Source organism: Lutjanus erythropterus, chromosome 18, assembly GCF_056507025.1.
Source record: "Lutjanus erythropterus isolate fLutEry1 chromosome 18, fLutEry1.hap2, whole genome shotgun sequence".
NCBI lineage: Eukaryota > Metazoa > Chordata > Actinopteri > Lutjaniformes > Lutjanidae > Lutjanus > Lutjanus erythropterus.
Window position 1 is genome coordinate 11925685 of NC_139334.1, and position 22881 is coordinate 11948565.

Sequence of the window (22881 nt, forward strand, 5' to 3'; positions counted from 1 at the left end):
TCAAACAGCAGCGTCAACGGTCGACGTACACGCGTTACCGTCGTGTGTCAACAACCTGGAAACAACGTAAGAAAACGTGATTATCAGTTTGTCAAAACTCTGTGCGTCAAAGCGGTGTGTCAAAACATTGATGCAATTTTAATTCCATTTTTCTGAAAACCGGATGTTTGCAAGTACCACGTGCCCTTGTTAAAGGGACAGTACAGGATGGTTTAATGCTGGAGTCATGCAACCAGTGTAACGTGTTAGCTCAGGGGTCTGCAACCTTTACGATCAAAAGAGCCAATTTTGGCCAAACATATTTTTAAAGTTAAAGAATGTATAAATCCATTTACACTGTAAAAAAAAAAAAAAGCTGCAAAAAATGAGTTTTTAGCCCAACTTAAACTCTTGGGCTTTGAAATAATATTTTAAAGGTTTTGCTGACCTATGATATTTAGTTGAGGCAATTTACTTTTCTTTAGAAAGAAAAATGAAATCTTTGAGTTTTAGAAACTAAAAAATGTATTTCAAAATTAGTCACAGTGAGCTGTGAACCTGATGTGTCATTACTTTGGTACTTGAAAATGAAACGCTTTTAATTGAAAATATTAAAATTTTAACCATCATTCACTTTCACTTCAATTGACTTACTGAATGACTTTTTAAATTCAGCTCTTTTGGGTTTCTAAAACTCAAAGATTTAAATTTATCCAAAGAAGAAAAAAATATGTCAAAAGATTTGTTGTTGGTAAAACTTTTTTGTCTGGATGTATTTCCTTAGTTTCCCAGTATTTTGCTGTGCTCGGGATGTTTCACCAGCCCAAAACATTGGTATTTGATGTCCTGGAATATTCTGGCCCATTTGCGAACAGCTTGGACAAATCATGCTTACACTACCTTTTAACCCCAAGTTTATCACAAACATTCAGAACCAACACATTTGGAGATAAGTGGTTTTAACTGGACAGGTTGGGTGTGACAACGTGTAATCTGTAACTAGTAACTGAAGCTGTAAGACAAATGTAGTTGAGTTCAATATGTGCTTCCGAGATGTCATGGAGTAGAGGTATAAAGAAGCATAAAAAGGAAATACAAGTACCTTGTGTTTGTAGTTAAGTACAGTACTTGAGTAAATGTGCTTAGTTACATTTCACCACTGTAAAAGAATCACCAGCAGTGTTGGACGAAATACTCATGTCCTTTTCTCAAGTAATATTAGTAATACTAAAATACTTTGTTACAAATAGGCAGAAATACACCTTAAAAAAATCTTACTAATGTAAAGGCATAGACATATTTTCTGAAGAAAAAAATACTGGATTTATGTATCTGGTTGATGTGAGGCTATTTTTAACTATATATTGCAATGTGTCATATTTATCTGTTATGTTTTTAATCTCCAAAGTAACAAGTAACTACATCTGTCAGCTTGTCACATTATTGTAGTGGAGCAAAATGTTAAATAGACTATTTCCCTTTGAAATGGAGTAGAAATATATCTAGAATCACATGGAAATACTCAAGTACTTTTTTTAAAAACTGTCTGTAAGTACAATACTTGAGTAAATGTTTAGTTACTCTACACTTTGTGTTATGAACAAGTGAGTTCTGGTGGTCTGAAGGCCTGAAGGTAAGATAAAGTAAGCTACTACTGCATGTCAGAGGATCCTCCCACCAACTAAAAGTATTCTGCACTGACTTGTTGTCTGTACCCAGATTATAACTTAATCATTAGGAATGCATGCCACTGACAAAACAAACCCTTTAAAAGTATGACTTAACATGCTTCACTGTTTTAACTGCATTGCAGAGATGAGTAGCATTGTAGCATAATTGGTGATCATTGTCTGCACTTCATGGCTGTAAGAAAACATGTAGGACTGTCTAGCAACACACAGCAGACCAGAAAAAAATAATTTGCTTTGCAGAATACGTAAATGGAGGCATCTTTTGGCCCTGCACAGCGTAGGATTTACAACAGCAAAGTCGGATTCTCTCTGCTACCTTCCTTTATATTTAATGTATTTAACAAACAGAATGCTGAATCCTTACTTTACATCATTTAAAACACTTCTTCATGAATTGCAAACATTTTGTCATTGCTGTTTGTATAATTTAAATCTCAGAACACTGCAATTATACAATTGCACAAACCATTTTGATGAGTATCACTGCCTGTCTGACAGCATCATTTGACTATGACCATTTTATTTTAAACACAACAAAGATTACATTCAGAGATACACATTTCCAAAGTTCTGATCATTATTACAAAATCTATCTGACATTTTAAGTGCAAAATATGGTGCATATCATTTTGCATTATATTTTTAAAGACTCAAACTCTGTTCTTAACGCAAGGCTCATTTATAAGCTTTTTCCGGAGTCATACCACTGTTTTCCAAGGTCAGATTCGTGGCAAAATAAGTTCTCCATCAACCCGTCGTCTCGCTCTTTCGAGTGACTTTACTTGAACTTTTGATTTGTGTTTTGCTGCCAATGCTTTTCATTGATCCCCTCCCTCGTCTGTCTGTCAGAGCTGTCCTGCTTGTCATCGCAGACCCCGACTCCATCAGTCTCCTCGCTCTCCTCTCCGTGTCTGCTTTGTCCAAAATGTACTCCTGAAAACAAACTTTTGGTTAGTTAAGAGTTAGGCCAAGGAACTTAAATTTTCAATATGAAGACAAATAACCAACCCTTTTGTTAAGATATTACCTTCACCATGTCCAGCATTTTCACTGCGTTCATGTTTTCCAGAGGTCCATATGCTGGGAGATAACACTGTTCTGCAAGATTGTTGATGCCCATAAGCAAGGTTCCCACCTCTTCAACCTGAGAGATGATGGCACATATGTTTAAGTTTCTATCCCAAACTCCTGCCTGCAAATTGGCTAAGAGTAATATCCAACTCATAACCTTGAAAGCAAACCTTCTCTCTGGCTAGGCCTTGCTCAACCACCAGGTTAACCTCTGCCTGCTTGTTCTTCTCCTTCAGGGTTTCTAACTCACTCTGGAGTTCAGACAGTTCCTTATTAGCCATCTGTAACATAAATACAAACTCTTAATAGGTTGTTTGTTCAATCACTGTCCTATATAGACATAGTATCTGTGCATGTCTGACCAGTTTTCTGATGCTGTACTCCTGCTTCATGGTATGCTGTTTTCTCTGGCCCTGCTCCACCTCCTCCGTCAGACGGACCAAACGCTGCAGCAACTGCTGGTGGGTGATGGACAGGGTCTCATGGCGCCGAATGATTGGCATAACCAAGGAGTCAGAGCTGTTATCAAGGTGAGCTGATAAGAGATGCAGATGTGCAGTTTACGACCGGAGTGTAATTAGCGCATAAAGATAAACAAAACAGGTTCATTTAAAAGTCAGTTTTGTACTCACAGCTGGGGAGAAAATCAAGTGTTTTCATCAAGTAGTCCTCATAGATCTTGTATTTTGACATTCTCTCCTTGAAAACTTGCTGCCTGTGTTTTGAAATATGGTAAAACTTAAGTAAAAAGTTTTCTGAATGAGTGATGTTGTTATATTAAGGCTTTGGAATATAGTCCTCACCTGGCTTTAAGTTGTTTCAGCTGTTCTGTCAGATCTTCTATCTCTCTCTGCTTATCAATGTTCTGCTCCCGTGCAACCTCATACTTCTTCAATGCCCGGCGTCTCCTCACTTCATTTTCAGCCACAAACTTCTCAAATTTCATTGCTTTCTCTTTAGTCTGGGTAAACAAATCCCAAGGGAAGCAGCATTAGGACATTTCACAGTGATAAATATCTACTCCTTAATCATTCTTGTATTCAAGCAGTTTTGGGATGTTTCAGTTAGTCCAGCACACCCTGGTACTGTAGTTTTTCTTAATTATAGGAAGACAAAACTTCATGTCTCTGAAAATAAACTGATCAGAGTGGTATTAGGTCTCAGTCCAAGAGAGCACATAGGGAAGAACCGGTTTCTGGTTCCCTGTAGAGTTCACAGTTACACAGTAACACAGTTAAAACTTTAAAAAAAAAAGTAAATGCTGTAGCCCCAAATTACTTATTAAACTTTTCCTGACAAGTCAGAGAAACTCACAGGCACAAAAAACCAAAATTCCTGGTAAAAGATTGTTCATGTTGGTAAGAATGAGTAGCCAGATGGGGAAAAGTTATTTTAGACACTCGGGTGCCCAGGAATTAAGTTAAATTCCTAATAGCAAAAAACAGTTTTCAGAATCATTCCTGTTAATGCTGAACATATTTTTTTCTGTATGTTGATGTCGTTTGTGTTTTTTTATGGCATTAAGGCCGTACTCCACTATTTCTACATGCAACTGCGCACAAGCACAAACACAAACCTCTACGCCATCAAACTCCAAGGACCACAATGGAAATAGTCCTGTGACTCTCGTGTGTTATCCTTGATCCCCTTTTAATTGTACCTGTACTGGTGCTGCAACCATGTAATCATCTTTGAAAATCAACTGCCAAACAAACAAACAAACCTGCTGTTGTTTTGTTTCCAGTTCAGACCTTCTCTGAGCCAGAGCCTCCACACGGCTCTTAAACTCTTGCCGTTTGAGTGCGAGTTGCTTGTCCACCTCGTCCAACTCAGCCTGTTTCTTCAGAACCAGGGTCCTTTGCAAAGTGTTCACTCCTGCCTCAAGGACTTTGCCAGCAGTCTGCACATTGAGAAATACTATTAGCTGAATAAACACTAAAACTCTTTCCGAGGACTAAAATAAAAAGTGAGTCATGCTGGCAACAAAATATATTTTTCCGTATTATTATTATTAAAAGTTATACTACACTGCCTGGCCAAAAAGTCTCCCATTGGATAATTACTGTAGTGATGAATATGTTTCATCTGGTAACAAGTTATTGAACTGATGCAGTGAGAAGCTTCTCATTTCTTAAACAACCATGTCAGAAGACATATCCTGTGGTCATGGAAAAGATGTTACTGTATTTCAGAGGGGTTAACATATTGGCCTGAATCAGCCAAAGAAAACAACTACGGAGATTGCTGATCGACTAAAATTAGGTTAAGAACTGTCCAACATATTATTAAAACCGGGAAGGATAGTGATGAACCATCATCTTCAGGGAAGAGATGTGGTCAGAAAAAAAGGAGCTCAAGGGATTGGGACTGAACAGCCGTGTAGCCCTAAGAAAACCACTTATTACTGAGTCTAATTGGAAAAAAAGCTTCAGTTTGCTAGGGAGCATAAAGATTGGACTTTGGAGCAATGGAAAAAGGTCAGGTGGTCTGATGAGTCCAGGTTTACCCTGTTCCAGAGTGAGGGGTGCATCAGGGTAAGAAGAGAGGCGGCTGAAGTGATGCACCCATCATGCCTAGTGCCCACTGTACAAGCCTGTGGGGGCAGTGTCATGATCTGGGGCTGCTTCAGTTGCTCAGGTCGAGGTTCAGCAACATTATGTGGCCAAAAAATGAGGTCAGCTCACTACCTGAATATACTGAAAGAGCTGTTTTTTTCATCAATGGATTTTTTTCTTCCCTGATGGCATGGACATACTCCAAGATGACAATGCCAGGATTCATCAGGCTTAAATTGTGAAAAAGTGGTTCAGGGAGCATGAGACATCATTTTCACACATGGATTGTCCACCACAGAGTCTGGACCTTAACCCCACTGGGGCAGTCTATTTTCATAAATTAATTTATCTTTATTTTTATCTCATGCTCACTGATTGTCTTACCTCTGTTACAACGGGTATGTAGTTGACATTTTCCTCCTTTTTATGTCTGAAGAGAAAACTGATTTTCAGTGATAGCATTCAATCGAGACATTTATAAATGACTTTTCAAGAAAAAGAGAGTTGACATGCAGCCCACTGTATAATGAAAGCACAGGCCTACCCGGTCTCTTCCGCCTGCGTTACAAAAACGTTTCTTATTCTGTTTTGCACCGTCAGTTTTAGACGAGGATCGCTGCTGTCTAATATGACAGGAAGAGAAGAAGATGCCGTCATGTTTGTTTTGTTTTTTTGTTTTTTTGTAGATGTATCGTCAGTGAATCCTGATGAGTGAACAGGTCCTGCAGTTATTCCACGTTCAAACGATCAGGAGTACGACCAAAGGGTCTTTTCCGGATGTTTTCCTGAATTTGTGTAGCTGTTGCCCGGGAAACGCGGGCGCGACAATGGGGAATGAGCCGGGAGGCATGGTAATGAGATCGTTAGAGGTCTGAGACCGGGAGAAAACTAAGAGCACTCACTCCGTTTGTTTTCCCGCGGATCGTGTTGTGCAGAGGACCAAACTGAGGATTTCTGACCCTGAGGTCCAGGAAGGATCCGGGATGCACTGATGATACTACTTGATGTGTTTCTCTGCAGACTTTACCAGTAAGATGTGTTCAGTGATGGGAGAAATATTCAGATCCTTTACATAGCTTAGCAATACCACACTGTGAAATACTCTACCACTCAAAACCTTAAAGGGATAGTTCACCTAAAAATGAAAACTCAGTCATTATCTGCTCACCCTCATGCCGATTGGAGTTTTGTTTTTTAGTCCAAAAAAACACAGCTGGAGTTTCACAAGAAAATGGTTGCAGAATCGGCCAGACAGTGTAAATGAATGTTGACCAGTTTTCAAATATGAAAAACAACTGGGGGGAAAAAAGCCTTCATACTGCTCCTCTGGTGTAATCCAAGTCTTCTAGCCTATTCATTCTCCAGCAAAACAATCCTTGTCAGTATTTTACCAAATGTTTCTAGATTAACAATACAGCTGTATTAATGTGCATGTTGCATTTTACTGCTGTAGTTGTTCAAGACTAAATTTAGCTGCTTTATTGTATGTAAAATCATATATAACAGTAAACTTAACTCTTCAAGTCCCTCATTATTCTTTCTGAAATATATGATGAACACAGAAAACTGCACATCTTAACAAGGAAAACAAAATTAGCACAGTAACTTAATACAAATAACCTAAAAATGTAATGTGTGCAGTAACTACGGTTACACAAGGAACATCTGATGGAAATGAAACATGTTTTAAAGTCATTGTAAGAACTGTAATGGCATTATTAAGTAGCTACTTGTATCACTACTCAGTATCAGCAAGTACCCAAATGTAAGTACTTGTACTTTACTTGGTCTAAGTAATATTGTACCATCCCTACTTTATATGCTGTCAGCTACTTTAATAATACATATAAATTTAATCTACAGCAATCCAACATATTCTATTAAGAGCATCAAGTTTGTACCATTGCTGCCCTATGAGAACCATATATCTCTAAAAGGTCATCTTTTCATGAGAAAAACAGACCTGTTTTCAGCTCGGTGATGATGCATTTTCCAGCTAATACAAGATTTACTGCTTTGTGTTTTAAAAAGGTCGTTTGCTTAAATAAAGAGCAGAGTAGGAAGTTCTCAACCTATGAAGGAGCTCTTCAACAATCACCAGATTTGGAGATGCTGGTTTTTACTCGACAGGAAGGGTTAGGAGAAGTGTGCTTTGAAAGTAACTAGAAGGCTAAGTAGTGCTGTCACAATATCAGATTTCCACTGCACAATTTGGCCAAAGAATTCATAATAACAACATAAGCACAACTTTGTAGAAAACTGAAGAAAAAAATATTAATCATCTATCAGTCAAATTCATCTTTAACTATTGTGTTTTGTCTCGTGTGTATTATTAACACGATATGAAGATTCAATTTTTTAAAGATACTACAAGAAACTTAAAACTGTTATGAAACAGTCTCAATTTAATAGTGATGTCCCTATATGACCATCACATTCATTATTCTTTAGATAAATTTTTTTTGCGGTTATATTTTGAGGTAACCACTTTTGTATGCAGGGGCCTCCAAAATCAACAAAATATAAAAGCTCCTTGTAGTAGCTTTAAGAGTTAGGAGAATGTTCTCAGTCCATAAAGAAACACTTAATTCTGATTCAAAATCAACTAATTTGTAGAGTCATTGTTTTCACCAGACATGGCGGATATGAAAAATTGTAATCTGAGAATTAACTAGTAACTAAAGCTGTAAAAAAAAAAAAAAAAAAAAAAAAAACACAATGAGAGTGCTGCTTTCCAACTTTCTCTTTATACATTTTGACATGTCTGAAGAGAGACAGGCATGTTTTCTCTTACTTCACTGAAAAGTCCATTCATTCAGTGACTTCAGTAAAAAGTTAAGTCTGACTGTATCTGCACAGGAAGTTTTGTGTTAACACATCACACTTGTGTAAGATGCATACCGCAAACCATGATTATTTCCAAAGTAATTGTGATGCAAAATCATGCTCATACGTATTCATGTTAAAGCCAGATTTGACGTAGCACAGAGAAAACTTTCCCCTTCAGCAGATGAATGTGAAAACAGCCTTTTAGTGTCAAACTCTGCACATACATCATTCTGCACAGTGAAGGGCAGGATTTCCAAGATACACATTTTTTTCATAGCACACATTGGTCTGACATGTCATAATAGGAAAAACACAGTTTAGATTAAGAACAGTAATGGCTACATGCAAATTAAATTTGACAATAGACCCTTTTCCCAGCTGATGTTTTGACATGAGCTAGCACGAAAACTACAGGTATTATTATAAATATGAATAAGAACTGAATTTCATTTAGCTTTACTAGTTTCAGGGCCCTATCACTGTGTAAGCTGGCTCACCAGCAATTACACCCCTGCTTTTCCTGATGTGACAAGTCAAAATATCTGATGTGAAAAAGACTCAATTCAGGCAATTAGGCATCTCCTGCTCTGACCTATGAAGGTCTGTAATTACTGAATGAAACAGAGAACAAAGGTGCTGGTAATGTTCAGAGGAAAAAATCCATGAAAACTTCACTTACTGTGAAAATTTACCTTGTTGCACACACCTTCTCAGTATTGCTGCAGTCTTCATTCATGCAATGTGTGTGTGTGTGCGCGTGTTTGTGTGTGTCACCAGTAGAGCTGGAGCTTGTCCACAACTAATCTCACATATTATCTCACATGTTACTGAACCCAGCAGCCTAATATTGTGCACATATGACTGTATGCTCAAGGACTTCTCGTGGTCGTAGTAATTTAAAAGTTTTGAAAAACCTTGAAAAACCTTTATAAAACATACATATAACCCATACCGACTGCTGACTGTTCACTTCTCTTTCCTCGCCAGAAGGGGTGGCAAGTCGTCGACAACTGCTAGGCTAAAACAAGGCTTACCTACTAGCAGTGTTGGGGAGTAACTAGTTACATGTAATTAAATTACAGAATAAATGTAACGCAGTTGCTAATCAAAATGTTGGTGATTACAAAGGGGCTGCATCCAAATACACCATTACACTATTCTACGCATTTTATTAAAGGAAACTGAGACTGTATCAAACAGAAACGCTTTATCAAAAACTTTGCTGATCCCTGGTGGCTGCATCTGGCGGTTGGTTCTTCACCATCTGTTGCCAGGCGGAGAGCTGCACTGTAATGTGTGCACTCCTCTGGTCTTCTTATCCAACAGCCCTGCTCTAGCTCCTGCCTTCATGATGGTTATAATGTCAGAGTTTTAAGTAACCGCCATGAACATACCTTGCGTTTATTTTTATGGAAGTAACATAACAGTGTTTCTGCATTTCCTTCTGCATTTCAATTTAAAAGTAACTTTAAAAACAGGACTCCCAATCTTGTCTTAACTTGTGACTTTGTTATCCCACAGCGCACCTCTGTAACACATCTGTTGTATTTGTAATGGCTTTACTTTATACTTTCTTTCTTTTTATCTTGTTTTCTTTTATAATCAGTACTTCTTCATTATTGTTATACTGTATGTATCACATTACATAACCTTTGTTACTATAATTTGTTCTGAAAACTGAAAATTAACTGAAAAGACAGTAAATTACAATATGTTTTGGGGTGCTGGCCTCCTTTTTGTAGTTTTACCTAGAATCAAAGATTGGTGCAGCTTGTGTATGTCAGCCAAAAAGAAATTAGTCTCAGAACTAGACTAGTCTAGTTCCTCCAGCTGTAAATAGATATGCAGAAGGACTTGTTTGTGTTGAACAAAAACCAGACACCACTTCCAGTGTAGGTGCAGGAAGCATTTTTCACAAACATTTCCGAAGAAGTGATTGTGAAACAAAAATCAGCTGTCACTGTTTAAGCACGTTTTCGCACTTCACGTCATGTCACAGTCAGAGCTGATGCAACAGAAGAGACGGTGTTATTCAGGGGCATCAGCACATTTAATGTTAAAGCAGCTTCTGTAAGGGAAGAATCAGGAACAATTTCGTGTGGTGAGTTGAAGTTTTTGAATTATGATTGAAGCTTTAAAAGTGTTTAAACAGTTTTAGACATTTTGTTATTCAAATGTGTTCAGATTCCTCCTCTTTCTCTCTGTGTATATTTGTTCTTTATCTAAAAATATGGTATTTTTTTTAGTCCATTAATCATGGTCAGAGTTGAACAAATAAACTGTAACTCCAGTTTTGTGTTATTCTAATGGCATCCTTCTGCAGCATAACTCACTGTAGCAGCACACTCGACCCTCACATCAGGAGCAACAGAATCAAGTGGAATCAAACACAGTCTAACATGTCCTTAAAAGGCATCTCTGCTCGTGGCCTGAGCTGCTGCTGTCGGCTGTCTGCCAGCACAGATTTCACTTCTGTCAAATGAGCTTTGTCTCAGTATGGCTATAGAGTATGTGTGTATTATACTGCGTATGTATTGTCTATTGTTTTAGGGACTTTTTGTTTTTAGAAATGCTGTTGTTAGTGTTCTGACTTTGTTTTCTAATCTTATGGTTTGGATCGTCAGCTTCATCACTGGTCTATGAAGAAGACAGCAGCACACTGTTGGATGTCACATCTCCTCCTGTCATGATTGCAATCAGCAGATCCAGGTCTCTTTACCAGAGACTAAACAATGATATCAAAGACATGCTGTCTGTCTACTCTCTAAGTCTTCACACTTCAGCCAACTCAGCGGTCAACTTGCTCAGGTGAGGAAATGGGATATTATTTTATAAGGCACTATTACACACTATTAATACAATCCCTTTGAAATGAATAGTTAAATGTTAAAAATCAAAAGTGCTTATTTATATTCTAGATAAACTGACACAACAGTTAATCAGAAAAAATATTTGTCAAAAGAAAAAAGTGACTGACTCATTTTTGTCTGTGCTGTAAATCTGAAGTAGAAGTTTGAGTGTTTGTGAAATAACTTCAAACTTAAGGTGACTGTTACGGTGGTCAAGTGATTCTAAAATACACTTAATTTTAAATCAGGTTCCTTGGAATGAAAATAAATGATAAAGTCACGTTAAAAAATGCTCATAATCTAACATTTGCTGCCTACATCAACAAGGGGAATTGTAGTGGAGTAAGTGCTTAACATACATTGAAGGTGAAATACATAACAATTATTTTGCTCAAACTAAAACGGTAAAAGTTTTATGACTGAATGAATGAATGAAATCTTTAATGCCCCTTGTATGCACGAGGATCATTAAAAGACATCAACACCCATACATGATGGCACATAACATAACATAAAATATAAGCATAATCTGCAGAATTTTATAAATCCGTAAAGGATATCAAGTTGCCAAATTCAGACAATGCGATCAAAACTTAGTAAGCAGCTGAATATTGTGATCCCACTTTAAAGACGATGTCAGACATTATAAAATCAGTTCAAAGATGTCTCCTTAAAAAAATACAAATCAGGACGTTGACGACCAAACCACTAAAACTTTAAAAATACACAAACAAAGAAGAGAATAACAAAGCAAAACACCACAGCTCTGATACTTATTGCCTGCAGGAGACTGTCAGTGTGCAGCAGCTTTCATTACTTTCTGCACCAATAAGAGGAGACATTGAAATGTACGTTTATCTGCTGCTGCGATGACTTTAATTTCCTGTAGATGCCATAGATTGGCGCATGGTTTGTCAATCACAAAACAGCTTCATCTAAAATGAAGCTCATGAGCTCTGCCCAGAGGTCATGAACAGAATAATTATGTCACTCTGCCCATGTGACTCTGCAGGCACTGACAATATCTCGTGGTTTAGTCTTAAAGGGAAAGCAATCTTTTTATGGAAGTTCAAGTCTTGCCAAACAAACTGTGCAGCCAAACTATTTGTTTTAGTAAAGACGCAATTTGCTTTCTGGTGCCCTCAGTGGGACTTCATTTAAAACCTTTAGGTGGCATATGAGGGAAAATCACTGGTTCACTCTGGTGTGAACACAAACCACAGGTTGTGGTCATGCCCATAGTTACCACAGAGGACACAAAGGTCATGTCATCTGTGTTGTTTCTGAGAATTTGGTTGCTATAAAGAGTCATTTATAGTGTACAAATACACAGATTACATAGATTACATGTGGTGAGTTTTAAAGGCAAGATTCTCATATTTTACATGAAAAAAGGTTCTCTGTGCATCTTCCAACAGCTCCCCTCCCTTAGAGGTTTAAAATAAACTGTTTGGTTTAAAATCAAACTGAAACCACAATACCAACATTTTGATTAGTAACTGTAATTTAATTACATATTTTTCTCAGTAACTGTAACAGATTACAGTTACATTCAATTTGCAATTTAATTGCATATCCAGTTAACTAGTTACTCCAATCACTGCTGGTAGGTAAGCCTTGTTTTAGCCTTGCAGTTGTTGATGACTTGTGGACCCTGCTGACCAGTTATGAGGAGTTAAAGCTCAGCAGTATAGTGTAGCAATATAGGTTCTATTTAGGCTTTATACAGGTTTTTCAAAAAAATGTGAATCATCTCAACCATGAGAGTTCTTTGAGCATTCAGTCATAAATATGTACAAAAAATTAGGCTGATGGGTCCAGTAGTATGAGAGATAAGCTGCAGACAAGCACATAAAATATTATTTTTAAAGAATACACAAATTTAACAACTTCAGATCATCTCCTGGAGAAATAAAATTTGCTGAAAATATTCCCATTGAAAGGACCAGTGTAGAGGACTGGCATCTGCTGATGAGCTTGCACCCTCCCCTTCAAAGCATGTCGGAGAACATATGGTGAACGCAAAACCCATGCAAAATGCAAAAAGTTTTGTGGGCTAGAGCCAGTGTTTGGTTTGTCCATTCTGGACTACTGGAAACATGGCCATTTAACATGCTGCGCTCCATGGGAGAGGACCCACACCCTCTGTAGATAATTCATTGTAAGGTAACAAAAACACAACAGTTCTTATTTTCAGGTGATTCTACACCAATAAAAACATACTTATGAATATTATATTCCATCTCTGCCATATTCTGACAATATAGACCTGTGAATCTTACACACAGGAAAATTAAATCAGAAAGTTTTGCTAACTTTTTTGGTGGCCAGTTAAATACTTCTATTGGGCTGCAGCATTTATAAAAACTTGATGAAGGCCCTGATCAGTACTATGTAGTCCATTTTCTGCGTAGTCCATGTAGTCACCACTGGCTGGAGAGGTGACTCGTGAATGATGGTGGGTTTCTCTTTATCTTCCTCGTTTTGTGTTGTTCCTTCCTGTCTATATTCTTCAAGTTCCCCTTTAAGATTAGTGCTTTTTCATTATGAGGCTGTTTAATATGGAAACCAGCCAATGACATAAAGGCTTCATGCAAAGAAAGACATCTCTGCCGGGGCTGCGTTATCTGCAGCGCCGTTCGCCTTATCTCTGGATGTCCGAGTCTCTTGACATATATGGATAAAGCCGTCACCCTGCGGCACCCTGACAATACGGTCCTAAAATAATCTGAGAGCACAGCTGAGCCCCGCTGCTCCGCGCCGTCTGCTCGCTGCTCCGCCGCCGCTCAGAGGAAACACCGCCGTCAAATCTCTCATCTGTAATTATGACTAAATTCAGCTATTCAGAGTACTTATCTCAGTTCCGTAACGCTGGAGGTAAATGTAATAATGTTGTGTCGAGACTGCGAGCAGACAGGAGGAGAGGAGACGGACAGAGCGACGTGACAGAGACAGAGACCGAGTGAGTCTTTGTTGTTGGGTCTGACAGTGTTTGTGTGTGTATGTGTGTGTGTGTGTGTGTGTGTGTGTATGGGGCATCTGAGGTCTTCTCTATCACTGTAGAAGAATATGAATAAGACATGTTTAATTTTGATTAATAACATGATATTTGTTGGAATTGCTTTTTTTTAAAGGTTAACTAGAGCAAAAAAACATGCAATGACCTTGTATAAAGATTTAAAGGTCCAGAGTGTAAAATTAATTGACAGAATATAGCAGAAAGGGAATGCAACAATCATAACTATGTTTTAATTGGCATATAATCACCTGAAAATAAGAATCATTCTGTTTTTGGTACCTTAGAACGACCTCTTTCTATCTACAGAGGGAGCGGGTCCTCTTTCACGCAGGCTGCCATGTTGAACTGCCATGTTTTGCGCAGGGTGAGGCGAGTGGTATTCAGTTTGTTGCAGCCTACGTCCTTTTGCTAAATGCCACCCAAATTACATGCTGGTCCTTTAAATCTTGATTGATTTAAAGGTGTAATTTGCAACTTCTTACAAAAAAAACACCTATGTACACATAACATAACATAATTCCTTTAAAACATCACCTATATTTGTTCATTATTTTGCTGTGCTCTGGAAATTTACCAACCTAAACATCAGTATTTGACATCTGGTACATTTCACCATCTGATTGGTTCTGCTGTAAGGAACATGAAGCCTGAAAATTATTACAGGCGATCACAATGTAGAGAAGTGGGTTTTAAATGGATGATTATTGACTTTTCTGCATAATCTTTCAAGAGCAAATCGTGATGCATCTGAAAATTGATTATTTCCCCTGCCCCTATTATACAATACTACATCATTTGTATCTAACTCTCCATGAGGTGATCTGCTAAGTATAAAGATTTAAGGTCGACGTTTGCATCAGATTGCAGCCCTCAAACAGTGCTAATGGCTGTGCAAAATTACACTTCATCACATTGTAGTGTAAGTCGATTAAAGTGCCTTTTTTCCCCTTTCAAGGGATGTGGACCCAGTGGTCTTTGCCATCAGGAGAGGAGATGTGAAAGCTGTTAATGATCTGGCAACATCCGCTGCTCACCGCCTGCTGAGGGAGAACAAAGATGGGTGGATACCTCTGCACGATGCTGCCTTCTGTGGACAGACGGAGTGCTTGAAGAGCCTACTGAGGGGTATGACATTCAAAGCATCAATTTGAATCACATGGGCTCAGTTTGATAATGCAGAAGGGGAACATGGATCTATTCAAAGAGGCATTTTGGTGTTTGCACATTTCTAACAAATGAAATAAGTCACTCAGCTGGTTTGTGTGATGTGTCTTTTTTCCTGCTCCAGCCCATCCAGGTTCAGTAGACAAACGTACCTTGCAGGAGCAGACGGCCTTGCTGCTTGCTGTGTCTTGTGAACACTTGTCATGTGTGCGGTGCCTTCTGGAGGCAGGCGCCGACCCCGACATCAGCAACAAGAACAAAGAAACTCCTTTGTACAAAGGTACAGCTATGAAATCAATTGTATATAGCAGAGCTATTTGGACAAAAATCAAGTATGGATAACAGTGTGTGTCTGTTTCTGTAGCCTGCGAGTTGGAGAATGTGGACATGGTGGGCCTCATTCTGTCCTACGGAGCCACTGTAAACCAGCGGTGTGGTCAGGGCTGGACGGCCCTCCATGAGGCTGTATCCAGGAACAACACAGAGATCTGTGAAATACTAATAAGAGCCGGGGCCGCAATCAACCCACCTAATACCTACAGCATCACACCACTTATTGTAGCAGCTCAGCGAGGACAGATGAGGGCACTGTGTTACCTTATTGGGAAAGGTACTTTTTTTGCACAAGATACTCCCGATTCTCATGTTTCTGATCCCCATTTAAAGGTTATAAAGACCTGATGATTTTCTGTAGGTGCAGATGTCAACATGCAGACGTGTGATGGTGTCACGGCACTGCATGAGGCGAGTAAAAATGGCCACACAGAGAGCGTAGCAGTGCTGTTGACTAAAAATGCAGATGCCAATAAACCCACTAACTCAGGACTGCTGCCGCTGCATGTTGCTGCCCAACATGGACACCATGAGTAAGTTGAGATGCTACAACTTTTTTATTAACTTATTATTATAATAGAAAACATTATTGTGGACTAAAAATTATGATACACAATTTGTGATCAGAGTGTACAATAGTATTTATTGTAAATGGAGCTATAATAAGAGTTAAAGACATGGATGGGTTGTTGGACGGGGGTCCCTGGATCAGAGCATGTTTGAAGTGACATTTCTTTGTAAAAGTCAATCATACGACTACAAAGAGACATAAATTTACCACAAAGAGAACAAAAATTGATGGCAAAAACAAATAAGTGCCACAAAGATACAAAAAATGACTACAGCAACACAAAAGTACCACTAAGAGACATTTAAGTACCACAAGTAGACAAAAAACAACTACAAGGAGTCACAAAATTCCAAAGATGCACAAAATGACTACAGAGACACCAAAGCACCACACAAAACTATTACAAAGAGACAAAAACATATCACAAACAGACCTAAACATATACAAAACAATTTTCAGAATGATACAAACTACCACAAAGGCTCATGAAACAGCTACAAAGGGACAAACAATGACCACAAAGACACACAAACGCATCACAAAGAGACATAATACAGCCACAAAAAGATACAAAGCAACAATAAAACGACACAAAACAACCACACAGGGACACTGTGTGCTCCTATAAAGGACGGGTGGGGGGGCTTCTACATGTCTGTGTCCAGGGGCTCGTTGTATTATAATCCGTCCATGGTTGAAGAAACTTTGTATGTGTTGTCTTTATGTATTTTGTGCTGTTAACATCATCACTTTGTGTCCAGGATTGTGTCCCTGCTGATCCCAGTGACGAGTCGAGCCAGGCTCCGCCACAGTCCCCTCAGCCCCCTCCACCTGGCAGCAGAGCACAACAGACACAGTGTTGCAGCTGTGCTGCTGAAGACAGGTGCAGATGTAAATGCCACACTGGCCCACAGTCACTCTGTCCAGTATGCTGATCGACGTGTAACAGCTCTTTACTTCGCTGTAGCCAGCGGCAGCACTGAAACAGCAGAGGTGCTACTGAATGCCGGTGCTAGTCTAACCCTGGACCCTGTCAGTCCTCTACTGATGGCTGTACGGCAGGGCTGTGTCCACACTGTGTCTTTACTTCTGGGGAGAGGGGCTGATCCCAATACCACAATCCCATCTTATGCTACAACGTTTCCCGCTGCTGTTGCACTTTGCATGAATAATCTGCCTCTACTTAAGTGCCTTTTGGACAATGGCTGCGATGCCCTCTCCTGTTTTACATGTACGCACGGCAGTGCTTCACACCCAACAGCAGCAGGATCCCATATCAGAAGTGGCAGCAATGGATATGTTTTGCAGAATGACAGCATGCTTCCTTTAAACTGCAGTGAGCCACCAGCGACAGCAACACAGGTGGGAAAAATAAGCAAAAGTAGCTATGTTTACTTGGGCGATATTTCTTCAAGCTGATAAAAATCCTTCTGAAGCTCCAAAATTCCAATGTAACTGTTTATATGGACGCTAAATTAAGCGATCCAATTAAGCATGTTTACGAGCAATTAATCAGAATTTGACTCTTTTGACAAACTGGTGCTGCCCGCTGTGTGATATAACAGAAGAAGTGGTTCTAGTTTGCCAGATGGACCCATATCGTAACCTGGGAACAGTATTAGCTTTGAATCTTTAAAAGTTTCTAACAAAAAAGTTGTATCTGCTATTGAACAGCTCTGTTTTGCCACGGCCATGTTTCTGTCGCTCCCATAAACTTGTTTGTTACACGTCACCTACCACCACGTGGAACAGACATGCGCATAAAGAAATTTATTCCAACTACAGAGAACCATTCAGATTAAGCATTACATGGTTATTGTTTTCCTTATCAACAGATTAATAAAGGTGTACGCTACCACTCTCAATCAGATTGAAAAGTAATTACGATCAGGCCAGATCAGATCAGTCTCATCTGAGTGAGGTGTTTACATGAGGCACTTTTATTCTGTGCTTTCTTTATGGTTCATGTAAACACAGTTATTGTCAGTAACTTAAATCTGTGCATTCCTTTTAAGTAATGTGGCTCTTTTCTCTGATTTTCTTCTTCTTCAGTTCTGTGAGTGGATCTCAACATCAGTTATGCGTAAATGGGCTGGACCAATCATAGACCTGCTGCTGGAGCACGTTGATCATGTTCAGCTGTGCAGCAAACTCACTGAGCTACTGAACAGCCAGGACGAATGGCTCGCTGTGAAGAGGAAGTCATGTAAGCATCAGACCAAGTATTATCACTCACTTACATCCTGACATGCAAAAGTGCATCTTTCACTTCCTCACACAAGCACACAGTGCAACTGTAGTAAGGCTTTCAGAAGTAATAATACATTTCAGTGCCACTTTTAAAACAAGTGCTCATTCCAGGGTTTCTGCAAATTTAAGACTTTTTAAGACCACTATGAATACAATCCAAGACCTATTTCATATCTATATTAACAAAAAATATTTGAAAACATTTTAAGGCCTAAAATGCAGATTATTAGATTTTACACTTTTTAATACCTCGCGGACACCCTGTCATTCAAGACCTCAGTTCAGTTTTGTCTTTATTCTCCTGTCTGAAATTTGGCTTGCCACTTTTTCTGTACCAACACTGTGTGCAGGTCATTACTCAAAAACAAGCAAACAAAAAAGAAAGTGCTAAGGACCTTTTTTCTTTTTGTCATGGTATCGAAAGAAGTGTCAAGTATCGTTATTCACACTGATATTGTGTCAAAGTTTAAAATTCATGTACTGTGACAACTCTTCATGAAAGTGACAGCTCTCTTTGTCTTTTCTCTTTTGTCTCATCCACAGTGTCACCTCGTCCACTGGCGCACCTTTGCCGATTTCAAATACGAACCCAAATGGGGAGACACAGACTGAAGTCTCTCACGAGCCTACCTCTGCCAGACAGACTGATCAGATACCTGAGCCTGGCTGACTGAACTTTAAAATGAGTGTCAAGCAATATAGGCATCAGAGACATGACTAAATTTATCATTTTGTGTTTCTTTTTTTAGCCAAATCTGTAAATGCAATTCTCTATGTATAAAACCTCTATTTATAACATATGTAATGTGACAAACAATCTCTTTAAACTGTCCGTCTGAATGTTTTGTAGTCTTAGCGAGAGTAAAAATGATCTAATGCCCAAAGGAGTTCTTGAGTGAAGTTGAATCATTTATTTGAAAATCAAAGGCAAATGTGCCTATCAAACATTACTCTGACAAACAAAAGGCAATCTATGTCCCACATTCTATTCTCATAGTTGAAAGAGAAAACTAAAACAGGATGCTTTCATTCATTTGCACGACTTTTGGTACTTAAAAAAACAACAACAGTCAAACCTAAAAGTAGAAACCTTTCAACTTACTGTCAGTTTTCAGATACTTGAAGGCATCAGACTGGCATGAAAGCAAACATGATGAGGTTATTCTGCAAGTGCAACTCAGTCCTTTAGATTGAAACAATAAAAATAGATGAAGCATCCCAATAAGTGCTCGAAGAAGTGTCTCATGTACAAATGTTGAAAGAGGAAAATAATTAGTCCTATTTACATATTGTTTTGTGTGGCTGGTCCATTAGTAGACTAATTAAATGAATCCAAACACACTGAAGATGGGTGACTGCACAGTCGGTTTGGTCGGTATGGGTTTGACCACGACGTGTGTGTGAATTTTCTGTCCATATGGATGCTCAGGTCTCTCTATCTCAGTCCCTGCTGCTGCTGCTTTGCTCCACAGTCCAAGGGGTGGGTGGGGGACAACAATGTGACTGTGGAGGACCTGGTGTCCGTGATACTGGAAGGGACAGCAGGCGCACACACTCACACAGTGGTGAGAGCTCAGGTCCAGTTTCAGCGAGTCTTTGTCCACGGAGCTGCGTCGGCTGGACGCAGACAGAGCGACTTTTGTGTCCTCATCGTAACTCCTTTTCCTCTTCTCGTTTTCGCTCCCCTCAGCTGTGCCTGCAGGGTTCTTCCTCACTCCTAAATGTGAGTGCTCCCTCTTAGTTTGGGTCAACTTGGGTTCCTCCCAAAATGAGGCTGGTAGCTGGCGTTTCCTCATAGGCACCTGTTCCACAGCACTGCCCACCCTGGTCAAAAATAAATATGCTAAGTATGTTAAATTTTAGCATACGTGTGTGTACTTGCAGTCAGACTAATCATCTGAATCTGAACATGAAGTCTGCTGTTTTTGAGCAACTAATTTCTTAGCTCTATTTATATTTTAGTTGTAATTAATTTGTTGAAAAGCACAATTTTAAGTGTATTTTAGGGCTCGATCGATACTGCATTTTTGTGGCCAATTTTGATATTGATGCATAGCAACATATATGCCAATACTGATGTAGACTGATGTAGCTATGATAGCCCAATACTGGGCCAATAATATCAGCAGAATGATATATCAGCCAGGCTCTAATACTTTTACGTGCAAAAGTGAACTTTAATAAATCGTTCTACTTGTAATAGTATATTTCAAAGGACTTAAAAATAACAATGCTTTTCAAAAGTAAACTAGCATGTCCACAATCACACACTATGCATTACATACCCAAAATGTGTGCTATCGCTCAACATACTTCTGTGTTGATAAACAATAGTATGAATCTCCTCGTCACTTCCTGAGAGCCTCCTTGTCGATTGAAGACACATAACTTTGGTAATCTATACTAATCTCTGAGAACGAAAATATTTAAAATAAATATATTACGCCTAGCAAGGTGAAACTTCATTTTTACACTTATTTAAGTGTTATTGAAGGTACATGGAGCTTCCTTGACTGCTGTCCCTTTGTCTGTTATGTTGTTGTTGTTGTTGTTTTTGTAACTACTGCATTGCATTGTGGGATATTTGTGCTGGCGAAGTGTGCAGTGCTTGCATACAGTAATATCTCCCAGGAAATAGTATGCATCTCATGTAGGATTGGTTTCATACTAAGGTTTCAGACATACTAAATCAAACATATTAAATGGAATTTCAGATGCAGCCAAAGTATTTGCAATTTAGTAAACTTTAAAAATACAATAATGTACAATTTACAATACTTATAAAATGTAGTACACTTCTTGTAATTACACTGGATTATCACTTTAAGCATTGCAGAATGTTTATTTTAAGTATATTTAAGTTGACTTTAATGCCACCTATTTTGAAATACATTTTTTAAAAATACACTTTAAGCATACTTTAAAATACTTGTAGTAACTTTGGTATTCTTAAATTATATTTCTAATACACTTAAAAAAAATTGTACTTATTTTTGTTCTTGTTGTTGTTGTTGTTTTTTACCTGGGCGCGTTCTCCACACCTTGAGCATCCGAGCTGGCCCTCTCTGCTACCTTCACACCCTGGTGGTGAGCAGTCCCCACCGGTTTGGCGCAGCCGTACTCAGCAGCAGACCTGTGCGTGTGGCATCGCGGCACCCTGGAGTACTTCTGTGAGAAGCGCTTGAGCTGTTTCTGCAGGTATTTCCTGTGATCCACGGAGCGTCTGCACGGTGCTGATTTATCCAAGGCCGCTTTGATATCGCTGGATGCCAAATTCACAAAATTCAGCAACGTCTTGACCTCACTGTCTGCCATGTTTGCAAAGATTCAGGTCAAATCAGTCCATTTTAGAACTTGTAATCCACCATCAAGCTCTGAAGGGAAAGAGGAAAACACATTTAGGCTGTGCGTAATTGCGCACTGCTCTGCACCACAGTAGTGATGGAATGAGTGTTGAAATCTGCCCTCAAGTAGAAGTACTGTTACATTACTTGCAATATTACTCAACTACAAATGGCGTTAAAGCTATTATTCAAGTAAATGTACAAAGTATTCTCCTTAAAAACTACTTTTCAACTGCTAATGTTTAATGCATTATCAGTGCATGCAGTCTAAATTACTCCAACTCCTGCGATGTTCTGCTCAGTGGTCACAGTCACCTCTTCAAACCCGTGCCTGCTGCAGCATTTTTACACTTGTTTCGTCCATATGTCATGGTGTTCATTGGCCTGTTAAATTTTATTGACTACAAAAATGCAGGAAAAGGTTTGGATATTAAATTCAAATTGCAAGTCAGTACTTAATTATGATTTAAAAGCAACTAAATATATTACAAAGTATAATGCATAAAAATGACTTAATTACAGTAATTTGAGTAGTTGTGATTAGTTTCTCGCAAACCTGGTTTCAAGACAGACTTGTGTAAATTGATTGTGATAATAATGTGTAATAACCCTTTACTCACCACTGCTGGATGAGTCCAGACGGTCTCTGTCCAGGCACAGACTTCTCTCCAGGCTGCAGTGGGGAGCACTTCAACAAGTTGAATGAATATAAACTCCTTGTAGTTATGGTGCTTTCCTTGAACCAATCAGCGACCCCAGGCCCCTCACAATGCACCCCAATCAGCCTCCAAGCGCCCTGGTATCGGATTCTTCACCATTGCAAATTGTTGTCATGGAGATCTGGAGAAAGCCGCTGCGGAGGAGATGCGATATTTTTCCTACACGGTGATTTCTGCGCCAAAAATCTCCTAAAATCCAGAGTGATTGTAGGCAAAAATTTGCAAATTTTCTGCTTATATATGCGCGCATTCTAACTTTGTTCTGCAGCAGTTATAAGTTTGTAACATAGATACCCCCCATACCCTCCCCAAGAGTGATGTCAGCTGTAGGATTTGGTGAGGGTGGGGGGATCTAAAGAGTGCATAACCATGGAAAGGGGCTTGAACGCTCAAGAATCTTGTCTTTCTGTTTGCCCCCTCAATCGAGCGACACAAAGGCTGAATTACTCATTCAAACCTCGCGGGACAAAGGGAAAGGAGCTGGATAGCACTCCTGCATTTGTAGTC

The 22881-nt window shown here is 39.0% G+C and overlaps 3 protein-coding genes across 6 annotated transcripts; 1 reads left to right on the plus strand and 2 right to left on the minus strand.

Annotated features, from left to right (window-relative positions):
* Window positions 1–23: 23 nt before the first annotated feature.
* asb2b (ankyrin repeat and SOCS box containing 2b) lies at window positions 24–19198 on the plus strand. 4 transcript variants are annotated; one of them, XM_084743110.1, is made up of 10 exons: window positions 24–66; window positions 3176–3271; window positions 10750–10933; window positions 14949–15118; window positions 15282–15437; window positions 15522–15767; window positions 15852–16023; window positions 16823–17423; window positions 18114–18267; window positions 18855–19198. In XM_084743110.1, the coding sequence occupies exons 3-10, from the start codon at window positions 10812–10814 to the stop codon at window positions 18983–18985; spliced, it is 1752 nt and encodes a 583-aa protein (XP_084599236.1). In that variant the 5' UTR covers window positions 24–66; window positions 3176–3271; window positions 10750–10811; the 3' UTR covers window positions 18986–19198. The 4 variants fall into 4 exon arrangements, with proteins under 4 accessions (XP_084599236.1, XP_084599235.1, XP_084599238.1 ...); XM_084743109.1 differs by lacking the exons at window positions 24–66; window positions 3176–3271 and adding an exon at window positions 10078–10226; XM_084743112.1 differs by lacking the exons at window positions 24–66; window positions 3176–3271; window positions 10750–10933 and adding an exon at window positions 13351–13936 and having other exon boundaries at window positions 16823–17054.
* Window positions 2338–5966, minus strand: ccdc197 (coiled-coil domain containing 197). Its single transcript, XM_084743113.1, has 9 exons — window positions 5841–5966; window positions 5681–5726; window positions 4465–4641; window positions 3545–3702; window positions 3374–3456; window positions 3104–3276; window positions 2912–3022; window positions 2698–2814; window positions 2338–2603 (listed from the first exon to the last, which is right to left on the minus strand). Exons 1-9 carry the CDS (start codon window positions 5951–5953, stop codon window positions 2418–2420), a joined length of 1164 nt encoding a protein of 387 aa, XP_084599239.1. The 5' UTR covers window positions 5954–5966; the 3' UTR covers window positions 2338–2417.
* Window position 19199: 1 nt separating the features above from the next.
* Window positions 19200–22424, minus strand: LOC146310720 (protein FAM181A-like). Its single transcript, XM_084743114.1, has 3 exons — window positions 22276–22424; window positions 21334–21685; window positions 19200–20135 (listed from the first exon to the last, which is right to left on the minus strand). The coding sequence occupies exons 2-3, from the start codon at window positions 21624–21626 to the stop codon at window positions 19634–19636; spliced, it is 795 nt and encodes a 264-aa protein (XP_084599240.1). The 5' UTR covers window positions 21627–21685; window positions 22276–22424; the 3' UTR covers window positions 19200–19633.
* Window positions 22425–22881: the final 457 nt, after the last annotated feature.

Bases quoted from the DNA above. Each gene is read 5' to 3' on its own strand.
- ccdc197 (XM_084743113.1), bottom strand. From the start codon at position 5,953: ATGACGGCATCTTCTTCTCTTCCTGTCATATTAGACAGCAGCGATCCT. The intron at 4,642-5,680 runs GTAAGACAATCA...CTCAATGTGCAG, and splicing joins ACATACCCGTTGTAACAGAG to ACTGCTGGCAAAGTCCTTGA. The intron at 3,703-4,464 runs GTTTGTTTGTTT...TTGTTTACCCAG, and splicing joins TGGAAACAAAACAACAGCAG to ACTAAAGAGAAAGCAATGAA.
- asb2b (XM_084743108.1), top strand. From the start codon at position 13,800: ATGACTAAATTCAGCTATTCAGAGTACTTATCTCAGTTCCGTAACGCT. The intron at 15,438-15,521 runs GTACAGCTATGA...CTGTTTCTGTAG, and splicing joins AGAAACTCCTTTGTACAAAG to CCTGCGAGTTGGAGAATGTG. The intron at 18,268-18,854 runs GTAAGCATCAGA...TCTCATCCACAG, and splicing joins CGCTGTGAAGAGGAAGTCAT to TGTCACCTCGTCCACTGGCG.
- LOC146310720 (XM_084743114.1), bottom strand. From the start codon at position 21,626: ATGGCAGACAGTGAGGTCAAGACGTTGCTGAATTTTGTGAATTTGGCA. The intron at 20,136-21,333 runs GTAAAAAACAAC...ATTTTTGACCAG, and splicing joins GGTGTGGAGAACGCGCCCAG to GGTGGGCAGTGCTGTGGAAC.